Consider the following 17,354-nt stretch of genomic DNA (forward strand, 5'->3'; position numbering starts at 1 on the left):
CCTCCTCCTTTGAGCATCTCACCTTGTTCCACCCCTCTCACCTCTCTCTCAAAATCATCGTTCTCAACTGCCCTCCCAAGTATGATAAAAATTTTCTCATTAAGATATCTTCACTGCTTTCCTCCCTCAGCTTCTGTACCGAATGACTTCTCATCCTCGGTCAATTCAACCAACATCTCAACTCATGTTCTCTCTCCTCTGAGCCCACTGCCCTCTATCTTCCCTAAATCTCTCCCTTCAGGTAAGCCATATTGACACCACCCCCTTGACCTTGCCATCTCATGTGGTCTTGCTAGTCCCATCATATCAATTACAGATAAGGCCATTTCTGATCAACTCCTTGTATCACTCACTGCCCAAATCCCCCTTCCACGCCCCAACCCTACCTCCTTCTGCATCCGTCCCTGGAAAAAAACTATTCTCTTACAACTGCACATTCAAAATCCCAACTGTCTAGCCTTTGGGCCTCCTTTTGCCACAGCATGTCTGCAGTTACTGATTTGCTCAACCACACACTCATTTCCACCTTTGATGCCTTAGTCCCCAATAAAACTATTGCTCTCTCTCACCCTGGCCATTCTCCCTGGTATGGCCATCATCTCCGCTCCCTTAAGTCCAGACTTGAACGGGTATGTCGGGCAACTAGTCTAGCCCATCCGCTGCCAGATCTGGCTGGACCACTTAAAACACTATCGGGTCCTGCTCTCATCTGCTAAAACTACTGACTATTCCAGGATCATCCTGGAATGCAAAGATAACCCCCGGCTTCTTGACTGAAAACTGTCTTCTTAAACCCCTCTCCCCTGACCTCTGCGCCCTCACCTCCAACAGTAAGTTCGAGGAGCTCATGGACCACTTTGTCACTAAGATCGAGACCATTTGATCAGCTGCCTTTGCCCTGTCCTTCCCTTCCACTAGCCCACCTGGCTAAACTTCCTCCAATGCTCCTCCAGCCCTAGCCCTGAACTCGCATCTTTCTATACTTTCCTATCTCCCTGTCTCCCTTGTCCATGAGTCCCACTTCCTGTCCCCTCAATCCTATTCCCATTAAACTGCTGACCACACAACTTCCCCTCCTGGTCCCCATGTTTGCCGATATTATTAACGGTTCTCTCTCTTTAGGTGTTGTCTTTTTCTCCTTTAAATCTGCTGTTATCATGCATCTCCTCAAAAAAAACAATCCTTGACCCAATTGTCCTTGCAAACTACCATCCCATCCCCAAACTCTCTTTCCTCTCCAAAGTCCTTGAACATATTGTCGCCTCCGAAATCCGTTCCCATCTTACCCAGAACTCCATGTTTGATTCCCTTCAATTAGGTTTCTGTCCCTGCCACGGTACCAAATCTGCTCTTATCAAAGTCACAAATGGCATCCTGTGTGACTGTGACAAATGTAAGCTTTCCCTTCTCGGCCTGTCTGCAGCCTTTGATACGGTTGATCACACCATCCCCCTCCAACATCTCTCCACTGTTGTCCAGTTGGTGGGACTACGCTCACCTGGTTCCATTATTATCTATCTAATTGTAGTCAGAGAATCACTTGCGAAGGCTTCTCTTCTTACTCCCATACCATTACCTCCGGTATCCCCTTGGATACTATTCTTGGCCTCCTCCTATTTCTCATCTACATACTGCCATCGGTGACATCATATAAAAGCACAGTTTTAGTTTTCACAGGTACACTGGCGACATCCAGTTCTACCTCACTGCCATCTCTCTCGACTCCTCACTTTTGCTAAACTATCAGACTGCTTATCCAGACATCCAATAATGAGTCAAGAAAACATGATATTCCAAATGAGAAATATTAATTGATCGGTTGGAAACTTACGTTAAACTTTTACTGGAAAAAATCCTACAGTTAACTTCTTAAACAAAAAAATGGCAGCCAAGATGGCCATCATAATTTGCATATGAAACATCTTTTTACATTCCAAGGCCTCCAACAGGAGACAGAAGTCTGAGAAGCCTGGGCCCAGAACAATGGTTTGTATTGCTTCATTAGCACGGCATTCAAGGCAATCATGACACATTGACTTTGAAAGAGAAAACCCCTCCAAGTGTAAATATTGACATCCTGGGGCCTGTGGAGCCAATTCTGAACCTTGTATCTCATTAGAAGGTTCCAGAGAATGCACTGAGGCAGTCATGTGATGATCTGTCCATCTCTGAAAAAACTGGGAGTTTCCTGGAACAAAGAGACAAACGGTAACTGAGACTGCAGCAGAAGAAAGGCTCTGTGCCTCCTTCTTTCTCTCTCTCTCTCCAGAAAACATCAAGTTTGAAAACCATCTGCAACTGTGGACCCTTCAAGCCTACAGATTGCAACAGAGACCAGGAGAAGAGAGCCACCTACAAGTCTGCCCCCAAGAAAATCCTGAGCTAAGTGGGCCAGCCACAAAGTGCACTTTGACCAGCCAAAGACTTCAAGAATACAGCTTCAGCCGGAAGACCATCAAATCAATCAATCTCACAGACTGTGTATTTAAGTTACATTTATTCTGGACTCTAATCCAACCACAAAACCTACTTTCCACTCTAATTTATTTCTCATGTGTGATTCTCATGTGAATGTGTAGCGTATTTTAAAAATTATTTTTAGATCAGGTTTAGAGTATTAAGTGTAATAAACTTGCCACTTGTTTAAACTCAAGAAAACCTGCCCGATTGGTTCTTTCATGATCACATTAAAGGAAAAAAGTAAAACACTCACTGGGGTGGTAAGCACAACCACTGTTTTCAAAAAAAAAGGGAATAAATCCTGTTGCGGTTAGCTAAGAGGAAGGGCAAGAGGGGCAACTGTGGCCCCCTCCTCACTTGGCCGTAACAACGGAATGGACAGAAATTTCATCCAATTAAATATTGGGAAGACTGAAGCTGTCGTTTTTGATCCCTGCTCTAAACTCCATTCCCTAACTCCATCTTTCTCCCTGGCAAGAGTCTGAAATTAAGCCTGTCTGTTTATAATCTTGGTGTTACATTTGACCAAATTTGAGCTTCTGACCTCATATTCGCTCCGTAAGGCAGCCTATTTCCACCTCTGTAACATCGACCCAACTTTGGCCCGTCTCAGCTCATCTGCTGCTGAAACCCTCATTCTTGGCTTTGTTACCTCTAGACTTGACTATTCCAACACACTCCTGACTGATCTCCCAAATTCGACCCTGCATAAACTGGAGTCATTCCAAAGCTCTGCTGCCCGTGTCTTAACTCGCACCAAGTCCCATTCACCTATCACTCCAGTGCTTTCTGACCTACATTGGCTCATCCTTGTTTTCAAATTCCTCCATGCCCCACAATCATCCGAGATATCTGTGCTCCTCTAATTGTGGCCTGTTGCGCATCCCTGATTTAACCATTGGTGGCCATGCCTTCAGTTGCATGATCCTAAGCTATGGAATACCCTTCCTATACTTCTCTGCCTCTCTACCTCTCTCTCCTTGATGTCATTCCTTAAACCTTATCTCTTTAGCCAAGCATTTTGTCATTTGACCTAATATCTCCTTATGTGGCTTGGTGTCATATTTTGTTTCATAATGCTCCTGTGAAGCGCTTTGGGGTGTTTTATTATGTTAAAAGGCGCTGTATAAAAGATTAACCAGAATGCTATAGTTTTGTACAGTCTGGTGCAGATTTAGCAGGTGTCAGGCAAGTAGTCTAACATCCAAGTGGTGATTTTGACATTAAGGAAAGTGATGGAAAGATAGAGCTGGATGCCAGTAGCTACATAGGAAAAGTGTTTGCAGGTCACCGAGGGGCAACAAAAGCAGAGAGCCACAGATGGATCTTTAGAAGACCACAGAACCATTGTGGAGTAGGAATTAAAGTAATTGCTGGAAATATACTGCTACACTCAGGCACGACAGAGTGCCATCACATGAGGGGAGTCTGTTGAGATGGACAAATTAGGGAGGATTAGAATTGGGCAGCCTCCCATATTAAGCATCATGAAGCAAGCAAGGAGGGATGATATATTCAAAATCAATGAGGATAGGATATCATTTGTGGCTGTAACCACAGTTGTCTCATTGCTGTGAACAAGTTAGAACCCTAATTGAAGGAATTCACATGAAGCTTTGGGAGCAATGAAATGGAGCTGGGAAGCAACGAAATGTTCAAAGTTCTTGGAGAAGAAAAGGAAGTGAGGGATGGAGCAGCAGTTGGAGAGGATATTTGGGACAACAGAATGCTTTTTGAGGAGGAGGATCATAACTGTGATTTTGAAAGGAGAACCATTTACAGTCCTGAAAAGCATGGGGAAAGGAGGGGCCAGTTGAGTGGAGAAGCACTTTAGGAAACAGGAAGTGGGTCTCAGATAAATTTGGAGAGGAAGAGACAAACTCTAGTAACAGAAGATTGGAGTTAAGGCAGGTGGGAGACTGAGTGGATGTCGTGAGCAGTGGGGGAGGGGGATAGGTAGCGGCAAAAGCAGCTAAACAAATAATCTCAATCTTGAAGGTAATGAAACGCATGAACTTTGAACTTGGTATTGATGGTGAGGGTTGAGAGGTGGGGCAAGGAGTTTGTGAAGGCAGATTGTTGTGGAGAAAAGAACTATGCCTTGTCCTTGCCCTCCAAGTTGATCCTAGAGTAGTTAGGAGATTTTAACTGAAGTTCTGAAGACTAATCAAACCATGGAATGTTCCACTAGACCCAACACCTTGACTGCTTGGCCCACTGGCAGCTAGACAAGGAATCGCAGCTTGTAAGTTTACGAAGGTTTCACTCGAGGCGGCAAGAAGGTGCACCTCTCAACCCTGGGGCGATTTAGCAACCCTCGCAAGCATAAAAGCTGAGAGTCATCTGCAAAGCAGAACAAATGATGCACTAATTACACCTAAAATTAGGAAATGCTTGGAGATATCCATGCTCATCCCCTGCCTACCCACGAAACAAAAGATACCTTTAAGCTTACCCTTAAGGGATAAAACCCGACCCTCTTTGCCCTCACCCGAACAAGCTCCAAACACTACCCCATGCCAGTACTCAATGCTAACTGTCTCTTCCCCCTCATGCAACTTGAATCCCCTGACATGGATTGACCCTGCTCCTGCCAGTTTCTGTCCCTGACCTAATGTGAAGAACTGTATCGATTTATCGGACTTTCAATGTGTCTGCGATGACTATGTTTCCTACAAATCAGTATGTATTCTGCAGTCTGTATACAGCATCCTGTAAAGGAATATAATTTAAAAATTCTTCAGAACAATTTTTTTTTTTATTCGTTCATGGGATGTGGGCATCGCTGAATAGGCCAGCACTTGTTGCCCAGCCCTCATTGTCCTTGACAACTGAGACTAGGCCATTTTAGAGGGCATTTAAGAGTCAACCACATTGTTGTGGGTCTGGAGTCACATGTAGAGCATGGCTACCTGACCCAAACCCAACGGGACCCAAAGACATGTGTCAGGTCGGGTCGCTCTTCTAGGTCCAACGGGCCGAGTCGGACACAGTGACAGTCAGGATGTCAAGGCGAGAAACACTCTGCACTAGTCTGCAGTGAGCGATTCCATCAAAGGTAGACCACAACCTCTTTGATATAACCAACTTTATTCCGGTGGTCAGGTCGGGTCGTGTTGGGCGTGGGAAAAAAATGAAAGGGCTCGGGCCAGGTCGGACTCGGGTTGGATGTGGTTCTGTCGGGCTCGGGTCGGGTTTCATTTGCAGACCTGAGCAGGCCTTTAGTCACATGTAGGCCAGACCAGGTAAGGACAGCAAATTTCCTTCCCTGGAGGACATGAGTGAACCAGATGGGTTTTTACAACAATTGACAATGATTTCATGGTCACCATCAGACTGGCTTTTTAATTCCAAATTTATTAATTGAATTCAAATTTCACTATTGGTCATGGCGGGCTTCAAACCCATGTCCCCAGCCTGGGCTCTGGATTACTAGCCAAGTGACATTACCAGTATGCCACCACCTCCCCCATAAAATCATTTGCATTCATAAGCTAAACAAAAAGGTGCTCATAGTTAATTTCTCCCTGATTGCTCTTGAACACAATTGCATCATTTATTTCATATATTCTCACTCAGCATGTGGCCAGTTTTGTACTATGGGCTCCTGTCCACTAAACATGATTTGAAATGACCTGAATCTTACACTTAAGATCCTTCACAGCCATCAAGGTAAAAGATCTTTATCCCATCTGTCTTCTGTCTACGTGTATTTGATTCAGGCTAAGCACTATGCTTCCCCCTACACCCCTAGTTACTTTATTTAAACAAATTTCCCAAGTGGCATTACACTATTGATTAATAATGCATGTTGTAGATTCTAAAATGCAGTACAGATTTTTATTGCTGATAAAATTCCTGGCGCAGTTACTTTTTGGCGATTGGTAAGTGACCATTACATCACTTTTATTTTGAAGTATGATTATATTTAAATGCAGTGCTCAGTTTTGTGTGTTTCTAAAATACTTTCCTAACTTTCTCCTTGAAGACTAATAATGGACAGTCATTCTACTGTGGTGCAGGACTGCAAGGCCACAGGCCAAGTGATTCCACTTCACAGTGGAACCCTGAATCTTACCCATGTTCTCTCCAGGGAGAAGGTGTAAAAACTGTACAATAAATCATCTCGGGCACTCAAAAGATGATTTATAAAAAAGTATTTTAATCACATGAGTATTTAATTTTCAACTGCTTTCATATGTATTACTAGATGGTCAGGAGTGCTGTGATCTAATTGCACTGATTTATAATTACTTTTGATTCTATTTTGCATCCGAAATGTGTTACAGGAATTCATGAATTTGGGTCTGGATGAAAATAAACATGTAATTAGAGGTCCTAGTATTCTCCTACTTGCTGCATTTATTCTAAAAAGTTACACTGTGTTACTAATTTAATGATGGAGAATGCCTTATGATCTTGTGGACTTCTCCATTGCAACTATTATGATTTTTTCAATTCACAATCATTGTGAATAGAAGAGTGGATATAGTTAACAACTCAGTTTGTGTGTTACTGTTCAGTTTTTGCACTTAAAATTTGTAGATGGTTTGCTTGTTGCTTGACTCAGTCCGTCACCTCCACATTCATGCCATCATATGTAATCTATGGAACAGAGTGACTGACTGCAGCTACAGAGAGCCTCGTACAATCAGTGAAGCTTCTTGGTTCACTTACAATATATAGTACTGAACCACTTTGCTAATGCCTCTTAGATCAATACCCTATGTTTTTAATTTTATTAATACATTAACAGAGAGCGATAAAGTGTTACTAACACCTTGAAAGCTACAGTATCCTGTTTCCAATAATCAGCTCTTCTATTTCGACTATAAGTTCCACATGTCTATAATTTCACATATATACCAACAACTGGTAACAATTGGCTTATCTAGCTGCAAATGATATTAGGGAAGGAGCATTAATGTTTGAATGGACTTCAGATTCTTAATCCAAAATCCAAATAATTTGCTGTAATGCACTATTAAAATCAGTAGGAGGTTTGGGGGAGAGAACAAAGACACCAGAAGGCAGTTTTATATTTCATTATACTGTACTTTCTTAGAGGGATTGTACAATTGCTCAACAAGGAACAAAGTAAGTGGTGTCTGGTTGCTTCAGCATAGGACAGGTCAGGTCATAGTCAATACAATACCATAGCTATCTACTACCAGGTTCAGGAATCATGCAACACCCTACCATGTAGTTTAGGGTACAATTATTGTTGAACTAGCAAGAAAAACAGATGTAGATATTCATCAGTGGACCACCAGGGTTATTAGTGCACAATGCTAAAAAAAAAGTTTGTTTTCTGTCATAGCTTCTGAGAAGATAACTATTGTACATAATTAATGTAATTTTTTCGCAAAGCAGAATATATGAAAATTAAGTATGGTGGCGCTAACAACTCAATTGATAAATGCTGTGCCCAGTGTGTGAACTGAGCCTTACAGACTAGGAAGATCCTAGTTTTGATCCCCTCTAAATTAACTGTTTGTAGCTGAATTGGGGAGAATCTATACTTGGCCTCAGCATCATTGAGCTAGATAGGGGAAATAATAATCTAGTTCCCACTCCTCATCTTTATCTAGTGACATACTGGAACATGCCTGGCTGGATTTGCCAGGCTAATAGTACCAACTTCAGCGGTAATATCCTCCCATCCTATGGAAAGAATGGTCTCCTGACACTCACAGTCTAGACTCACAGAAATTGTCTGGGGAAGAAAAATAAAGAAATGTGTGAAATATATCTTGTTATATTGAACCAAGTTTAGAAACATGTACTTCCAAAAAGCAAAAGAAAAAATATTATAGAATTTTGTTATCAAAGCACGATTCCCGTTTTCATTCATTTAAAATCTGACTACAGATCTACTCTCTGTCGCAAGTTTAAACCCGTCAAATTGATGTATTTTCAATATAGAAAAATGCTGGGGGACTTGCAGTCCACCTGCACATTCTAAAATGCCCTTTATTGAAATGTGGAATTGATGTGTCTTCTGGTAAATGAATGGTCATGTAGTATATTATGATTAACACATAACACTATATGTCTACTTCATCACCAAAACCATCTGTTACCATTTCCAAGATGTTACCATCTCCATCCAGGCTTCATCCACATCTTTATCATCTCAAAATGTGGCTTTTTCAATGTAACCAACAGCTTATCCAGAACTTCAGTACTCAAATCCTAACCCGATAAAGCCATCTGAGTTTTTGCTGCCCTCCCATGGACCTCATTTTCCAATGCATTAATTTAAAAATTAAAAACAGAAAATGTTAGAAATACTCAGCAGGTCAGGGAATACTTTGGAGAAAGAAACAGAGTTAACAGGCTGGATTTTACCACGTGCTTCAGGACCCCGATGTCAGGACCAAATAGTGGCCCCAAACCCGCACTTGCCGGCATTGGGACAAACTCAGAAATATTCTCTGAGGCAGCCTCCTAGTCAGCCACCTCCGAGCTCATCAGTTAAGGATGGCAGGTCGGATGTACATACTGTTGGTCCAATCAGAGGGCCGGCAACTCCGAAGCCACGCTAGCCCCACCGAGAGAGGTGAGCGCTGCTAAGGCAGGTCGGGGATCGAGAGGGCGCTTCAACATGGAGGCACCTCGGAGGGGAAATTTTAATTTAACATTCAGGAAGGCTGAGGGGGAAGGTCCCATGAAAAGGAGGAGAAACCCCTCTGGTTGGAGCATTGGGGCCATGAAGGATGTCTTTCCTCCCCACGGCCCCCCTCTTTGAGGCATGGAGCCTCCAGCTCCAATAACCCCCCGGGCTGGCACAGGGAGGGCAACTTCACAAAATTGGCAGCATCCACAGTGGTGGGGGGGGTGGGGGGGGGAAGGGTATGGCTGCCCCGCCACTGGCAAAATGCCGGTGGCCCCAAAGAGTTGCAACTAATGGGGACTTAAGTACTTAAATTGGCTGCCCGCCTCTGTGTGTGGTGGGCAGTCAATTCATCTCCCAACCCTTTGCTGGGAAACCTTGGCAGCAGGAATATGCCAGGGAGCTGTCCCGACACAGCTCCCTGCTATTTTACCACCCACCATCCCCCCACGCCCAGCCTGCCACCCCAGGGCCGGTAAAATTCTGCCTAATGTTTCAGTTTGATGGCCTTTCGTTAGAACTGGAAATAGAGACATAACAAGTTATAAGCAAGTACAGAGGCGGGGAAGGGGAGGAGAGAACAAAAGGTGAGGTCTATGATAGGGTGGAAGGCAGGAGAGATTAAACAACAAAAGGGATGATAGTCCAAGGCAAAAGGGAATGATAATGGCTAGAATTTTATGCCAGGTGGCCAGGGGGTGGCATAAAATTGAGTGGGGGGGTGGGGGGAGCAGTTCCCTCCCCTCCCCCGGCCGTTGCAAATTTACACGGTGCGGTGGCGGACAGAAACGGCCCACCCACCCCAGGCTCACCAAGGCCCATAATTGGTCAGTTAACTGGCATTTAAGGGCCTCCGCCCACCACCACGGGTATTTTACCTTTGACTGGCAAGTGGCTGAGGCCTTAAAAAGCCCGCCTGGTGAAACCAGGCGGCCTTCTTGCGGACTGGTGGGGGCCCTCTTGATTGGGCACCCAAAGCCCCAACCATCCCAACGCACAACACTACCCCCGCCCTGCTAACCGACCCCCTTGCCTCACTGGGGCCCCGACAGATTGTCCCCGGCGAGGCCCTAAAAACGTATCTTTGTTCCAGGGCCGTCCTTCATCTTCTGATGGCTGGGTGTAGTCCCAGCGGCGGCCACCACTCCCAGTGACGCTGCTCGGACTAAGAGCTCCCGGCCCGCTGATTGGCCAGCAGCTTCATTAGGCGGGACTTCCAGCCACAAGTGGGTGGAAGGCCTGCCAAGACCAATTAAGGGTCTGGGGAGCGTAAAATCCTGGTCTGGTTCCCCAGGCCCGGCGGAGGTGGGCTCGCTACTGACTTTTCGGCCAGTGGAGGGAGCCCCCCCCACCGCCCAACAAAAAATTCCGGCCTAATAAAAACAAGAAATGCTGGACCCACTCAGCAGGTCTGGCAGCATCTCTGCTTCTCTTTTCGCAGATGCTGCCAGACCTGCTGAGTGGTTCCAGCATTTCTTGTTTTTATTTCAGATTTCCAGCATCCGCAGCATTTTGCTTTTATAAAAAATTCCGGCCAATGGGTCAAGTAAAAAAACAAGACATGGGTCTAAAGGAGGTTTATATGGCAATAACAGAATCGTTAGCAACAGATGCTGTTTGAAAAAAATAGGAGCAGTGGTTATGATCTGTAATTTCAAAATTTCTGTCCTCATTTGTAAATTCTTTCCCTACCCTATCTCTGCTGCCTCTATCACCCCTCTGTCTCAGCCAGCACCCTCTGCTCATTTGTTTTCAGGCTACTATATGCACCCACCCCTGCCTACAGTCAGTAATTTTTGGTAGAGCTTTCAGTGTCACGGGAGCACCAATAATGAATGCTAGTTGGATGAGATGTCAATAGTGTTCCCACATACATCTGTCTTGCTGCACCCTTTTAAAAAAAACTCCTGAATACCTGCCTCTTTGATCACACCTCCATTAACCTTCCCCTATTCTTGCACATTTGAGAATGTTGTGTTGCATTATAGGCACTATGTAAGTGAAAGTTGCTGTTGTTAAAACTGCACAGTAGGCATTTTGCCTAGACTTTTAGAACTGCATGTTTACATACTGAGGCTCTGAAATTATGCCATGGAATACTAACAATAGAAAACTTTTTGATTTCATCTGAAAGTCCTCTCTTATTTTAGCAGAAGGGTTTACCTATTTATTTTTAATTGGCTAATATTACAGCTGTGACGAGAGGAATCTTTGATAAAGTATTTGTAGAACAGTACTTCACATAATTTTAGGGCCTAGATAAAAATAAAATAAGGATCATAATGAAATTCTGGCTGAGCAATCTGTGACCTTGTCCAGATCAAAGTGTATGCAAATTCAGGATTCAGAACTTGCAGCCCCAAATTTATGATTTGAGAAGCACTGAGGTTGCTGATTGTTACCATTTGTGACATGCAATCATGCTTAATGTTAATTGAGGTTACATAGTGCTTTCATCCTGGAACACTCAAGTTGAAAGTTCTGCCCTTAACCATTTAACATTTCACTACCACTTCCTTACAGCTTTTCTCGTTCATTAGCAAATGATTTATTATAATTTAAATATTTGTTGAATTATAATGGAATAATTTGAAAATACTTTTAAAAAGTCCATTCTTTGACAGTTATGGTTCTTTACACAAAGGTTAAGGATTTTATGTATCAAAGAAGAATGAAACCTCCCAGAATGTTTAATGCCCCAGCAATCTATTCAGAAATAAGACCTGCACACCAAAAAGTAGCCCAATCCTGAGAGTATACATTTGTGCATCTACTAAACTGATGCTTTGATTACATCTAAAACAGATGATTTGTTTCAGAAATCTATTGATTTTAAGTGCATTAATCAGATGCATTTTGACCCTTTTTTGGTAAAATATCACAGTAATTATGCATAATTCTCCTCTGTATTCTGCATCAGCTCCTGATAGTGTTACTCATTGTTCCAGTCTGCAATATTGAAAATTGAATTACTCACTTAGTGGTTTCTTGCAGTCAGTCCATTACTGTTTCAAAAGCCATGCTGTGCTCCTGGGAACATTACTTAACTCTTTTTGTTGACCTTTTTTTAAAATTTTGACGAGTTGACCAAGTACAGCAATAATCAATACATTTGGTAACAAAGAAAATAATCAATTAACCAAGTCTGTAATGGATTCTCAGGGCTAATCCAGTGACCTGTGTAAAATGGCATAAACGGCAGAAAAAAATTTGCTAAATATAAATTCAAAGACACAGCAAGTTCAAGTTTTTTTTAAAAAGTCTTTCTTTTGGTTGATTTTAATAATGATTAATAATTTATATTATGATCCATCTATTAAAGTTGATATTAGGTCAATCCTCTGACATTGTTTTACTTGTTTTGAAAAATTTCTATTGCACAGTCATCCAATACCGAAAGAGTACTTACATTTAATATGTGAGTACAATACAGACATTTGCAGGGGCAGATTTGAGTTAATCATGAGGCTATATTTTTCCCCCAAATAATAGCTGGAAAATGTAGCCCAAAGTAGGTATTGACTGCTCGTATTGCTGACGTTGCAATGAATACTAATATTTATAACAAAATAAGGTCAGCTGCTTTTAAAATACCTGTTCTGGTTGCTGGTCATTTTACTTTGGTGTACTTTATCATTACAGAAATTTTATTATCTCCTAGGTCCAAGTTTATTGCCTACAAACAGCTCAACCTTTGGCAACACTGGGGAACTCTGCAGGAGACTTCACCTGTGTGAACCTAAAGGATAGTCCTCCTCACCTAGCTGTTACTGGAAACAAAGACAGGAAGTATGTGGAAAATATTAATATAAAGCCTGCATCTTCATGCTTGATTGTTTACATTGGTTTAATGTCTTCTAATTTGGCTTCAGCATTTTAATAAAACTGTCCTGTTAGATTTTGTCAAACCATATAAATGTTATTATCAAACATTGAGGTCTTCTTGAAAATGAGCATCATTGTATTTGTAAACACCACTGTATGGCCTAGTTAACAGAAGCACACTTGGATATTTACGAACTCAGTAAGTAACTTTCTCTCATCAGTTCCTAGGTTCCTTTCAAAATTAGTGTTGACACCAGACCTGAAAGAAATGAAGATCTTTTATTTATATAATGTCGTTCATGTATCCATAGTTTATTTCCTCCAATATGAGTTGACTAATGCTGGATGTGCCTGCAGCTTAATTTGCAAGCCTGTATCTCATTGCACGTACAATCTTTTTCTAGAGTTCTACATATACTGCCACTTTCACATAGATATTACTTCGTAGCATATTAAAATAGGAGGAACAAAACTCCAGCAGTTGGGAGTTTGTAATTTATTTCTAGTTCACAGGTGGCAGTATAACTTCTGGTATAAATCAGGACATTGGCTGAACTCCAGTATATCAACTCAGCCACATGCTGTTTTTTTGTGCTCTACCTGTGTCTTACTATGTTCAGCAACAGTTTCTTCCTTTAGTTTCCACTTTCACCTTCACCTTCAATGCTTGCTTTCAATGTGATGTGCACTGTTATACACAAACGTACCTGTGTAATGCTGATATCCATTTTATACACACATCCTGCAAAGAAGAACCAACTTTGGAGTTTTTGAAGATCAAGAAATCTGAGTGGTCTGTCTAACTCCTGTGCACACAAACACAAACTGATCTTAGATTGAAAAGTGTGGTACAACCTAGCAAACAAGGCGATTTTCTTTTAAAATATCCTCATGTTCAAAATTTTAAGCACGTCTGTCTCAACCGTTGTGGAAATAAGTCAAAGAAATTATTTTTCCTGTTAACAGTAATGTAATTGTGACATTTTTGGCTTCACTGTTGTGTTCTTTAGTCAGAGAAATAATTGGTGCAGTTAGAATTAATCTGCTTGCATCAGCTTTACTGACATTGTAGAATTACGTTACATTTCTGAATCCAGTTCATCAAAACAGCCTCAAGTGGGACTACTAGCAGAAGCATTGTAATTTTAAAAAACATGGTCTTGTATTGTTCTTACGGAGATATAACATTACTAAATACTACATGTGCTATTTAATTTTATGTTTTTTGTCACATTGTGCTGTGGGAATTAACCAGGCTTGAGCAAGAAGCTCCCTGTTTGACATATATAATTCAGAAAGTCAGAGGAGCAATATACATCACAACAGTGTCTCCCATTGTATTGAAAGATGTGTTGGCACACTTTACTGGACAGAAAATAAGTAGCAGACACTGAACAGGAGGACAGAAGGAATAATGGAAAGATTGGGCAAAGAAGAGCTGATATGAAGCTTTTGAAAGTAGGAGGAGAGGTGGCAAGATGGAGCAATTTGAGAGGGTGATTCATGAGGCAGGGCATTGATGCTTGACATCAATTTCTAGTGGAGGTGGAGGAAGTGGGAAACAACAACCAGGGTGGTCGGGATTGTTTCATCCAGCACTTGAACATCAGTAAGCCCTAAGCTGTGGAGCCAGTATCTGATATTGGCTAGCTTGCTTCCTGAATTCGAAAGAAATGTTCACGTTGTTGTGAAAGAATAGGGCTATTTCACAGTTGCAGAGGAGTGTGGGTAAAGGGTGCTTCCATTACAACCAACTGAAGAAAATAAATGCAGGTGTTTTAACCTCACACCATCAAAATTTTAAAAATAGAACCCATAAAACAAAATAATTATTTTTAAAGAGGTGGGAAAACTCTTCCCATGTAAAAGGGCCTGGAACCCCTTTCTTCTGACTGCAGTAATTAGGGCTTCCTCTTTCCATAGTCCTCCACATATCCCTTTTTGTTCAATATGAGAATTGCTTTTGAAGATGACATAGGTGCTGGCTTGGCTGCTCAAGATTTTGTGATTTGTTCTCCCAGACCTTTCTAACTGCTCCTGGTGGTGTTTATACTCATGGAGAGTAGGTGAGCAGGAATGCTGTGCGTCAACAAAGTCCTAATACCGGTTTAGACTTGTGCTGTATAAGACGTGTGCCTAAATAGTTCTACCTTATGGTTTGGTACTCCTTGGCATTCACTACAAAATTCCCTTCAGTCTGTGTCTAAGATCTATCACCAACCTGGTGGATTTGTGGCAAAAAGAGGTAACAATTGGTTGGGGCTAGGATTTTTTCCCATTCATTTGAGCTCCATATAACCATGAAAACCAGTGCCATAACCGGTACAGTGGACCTAGTCGGGTCTGTGTGTCAGACAACCAAAAAATTAATTTTGACGTGGAGGCAACCATGCTTTGAATGAAACTGCAATATTTGTCCATTTATAATGCATACCTGGCCAATACTGAGGCTAATGAAAAGTTGAGGGGAAGGAAGCAAGATACACTGGTGTTACACCTATGATGGGGAACAAGATGCAGCCCACTGTCAAAGGAACAGAGGGCGTATGCAGTGGTGTATGGTTCCAGGAGATTGCCTCATCATACCCTAGTCTCAGCAATGAGATATTTCAAAGTAAGGTTAAGGATGTTGAAATCAGTTCTGAGGCATTGGGAACCAATGAAGGTGGGAAAGGATGGGGCTAATGGATGAGTGCATGTGAGAAATTGAATGTATTTAATTTATTTTGAAGGTGGAGGCAAGGAAACCAGCTGTGAGAGCATTAGAGAAGTTGTGCTTTGAGCTGGAATGTCAGTAGTGATGAGGGAGAGCTGGAGGAGAGTTGGGGTAGTGGCAGACTAAGAAAAACAGCGCTCTTGTTAACAAAACAGATATCATAGAATCATAGATATAGGGAAGAAGGTCCAGTTTGAAGTTGAAGAATACACCAAGTATTCACACTTCCAGACTTAGCGTGAGACCAGGGAGGTTGACGGCATCAGATGGTGGTGGGCGATTGCAGAGGTTTTGCTGACATTAAGCTGGAAGGAATATTATTTCTTCTGGATTTTAATGTTGGACAGACAGTTGGAGCGCTGCAGCAATTCGCCAAGTCATTTTCGACAGCACCTCCCAAACCCGCAACCTACGCCACCTGGAGGAACAAGGACAGCAGACGATTGGGAACACCACCACTTTCAGTTCCCCTCCAAGCCACACACCATCCTGACTTGGAAATAAATCACTGTACTTTTTCATTGCTAGGTCAAAATCCTGAACTCCCTACCCAACAGCACTGTGGGAGTACCTTCACCACATGTACAGCAGAAGTTCAAGAAGGCAGCTCATCACCACCTTCTCAAGGGCAATTAGGAATGAGCAATAAATGCTGGCCTTGCCAAAATTGGGTATGAACGAAAATGCCTTGCTTCATAATAGCAGTGTGTACTTATTTAATAAACTAATTCTATTCTATTGAGCAAGGAGCACAGCAAGCAATATGCTCAAAAGGAATTGCAAGTGCATGGGAAAGGGATCTGGGTCATAGAATACTGCTGTTTTTTGGCTGCATCAGTGTCTGCTGAATATTATGTTTAGTGTCCACCTTGGCTCCCTTCAACACTCCCTTCTCTGAGTCAGAAGTTAGTGGGTTTGAGTCCCACTCCAGAGACTTCAGCAGAAAATCTAGACTGACCTCCAGTGCAGTACTGAGGGAATGCCGCACCGTCTTTTGGATGAGACGTTGAACTGAGGCCCCATATACCTTTTCAGGTGGACATAAAAGATGCTATGGCACTATTTTGAAGAAGAATAGGGGAATTATCCCCAGTGTCCTTGCCAATATTTATCTCTCACTAAACATCACTAAAAACAGGTTATCTGGTCATTATCACATTGCTGTTTGCAGGAGCTTGCCACGCACACATTTTTCTGCCATGTTTCCTGTATTACAACAGTGACGGAACTTCATAAAGTACTTTGGCTGTAAAGCATTTTGGGATGTCCTAAGGTTGTGACAGATGCTATATCAATCAATTTTTTTTCTTTTATAAAACAGACTTTTTGTTGCAACAAAAACAGTGACATTTTTTCAGACCGTTTTCATTTATGAAGCTATTTGCTTACATATAATATATGAATACAAATGAATTGAAACTTAACATTTGAGGCCATGTTATGACAGACTCATGTCAAGTGCAAAATGGTGGTGTCATGACTGTCATTTGCCACAGGTGAAGAATACAAATTATATCTATGCAGCAGTGAAAATGGAGGTTGTCTGCTACGTGGTCATTAATTATACTTTGATAGGAAAAATCAGATTGCTTTATTTTAAAAGAAATACCTGAGTACGCGTTTCCTTTTTTGAAAAAAATAGCACATAAAGTCTTGATGGATGCGAGTCTGTTTTGTCCCTAGATTTGGCTTGTTCTTTAAATAAATGGTTAGCATTTGGTTGATGCAGTTGGTATT

The 17,354-nt window shown here is 42.0% G+C and overlaps 1 protein-coding gene across 2 annotated transcripts in view; it reads left to right on the plus strand.

The window, feature by feature from the left end:
• fbxw8 (F-box and WD repeat domain containing 8) overlaps window positions 1–17,354 on the plus strand; it is a 183,934-nt gene that overhangs the window by 151,649 nt on the left and 14,931 nt on the right. For both annotated transcript variants that reach the window (XM_068055169.1, XM_068055168.1), the window contains one exon: window positions 12,738–12,865. In XM_068055169.1, coding sequence (XP_067911270.1) covers window positions 12,738–12,865 — 128 coding nt within the window. The remainder of the gene's footprint in view (window positions 1–12,737; window positions 12,866–17,354) is intronic.

Source organism: Heterodontus francisci, chromosome 23, assembly GCF_036365525.1.
Source record: "Heterodontus francisci isolate sHetFra1 chromosome 23, sHetFra1.hap1, whole genome shotgun sequence".
NCBI classification, from domain to species: domain Eukaryota; kingdom Metazoa; phylum Chordata; class Chondrichthyes; order Heterodontiformes; family Heterodontidae; genus Heterodontus; species Heterodontus francisci.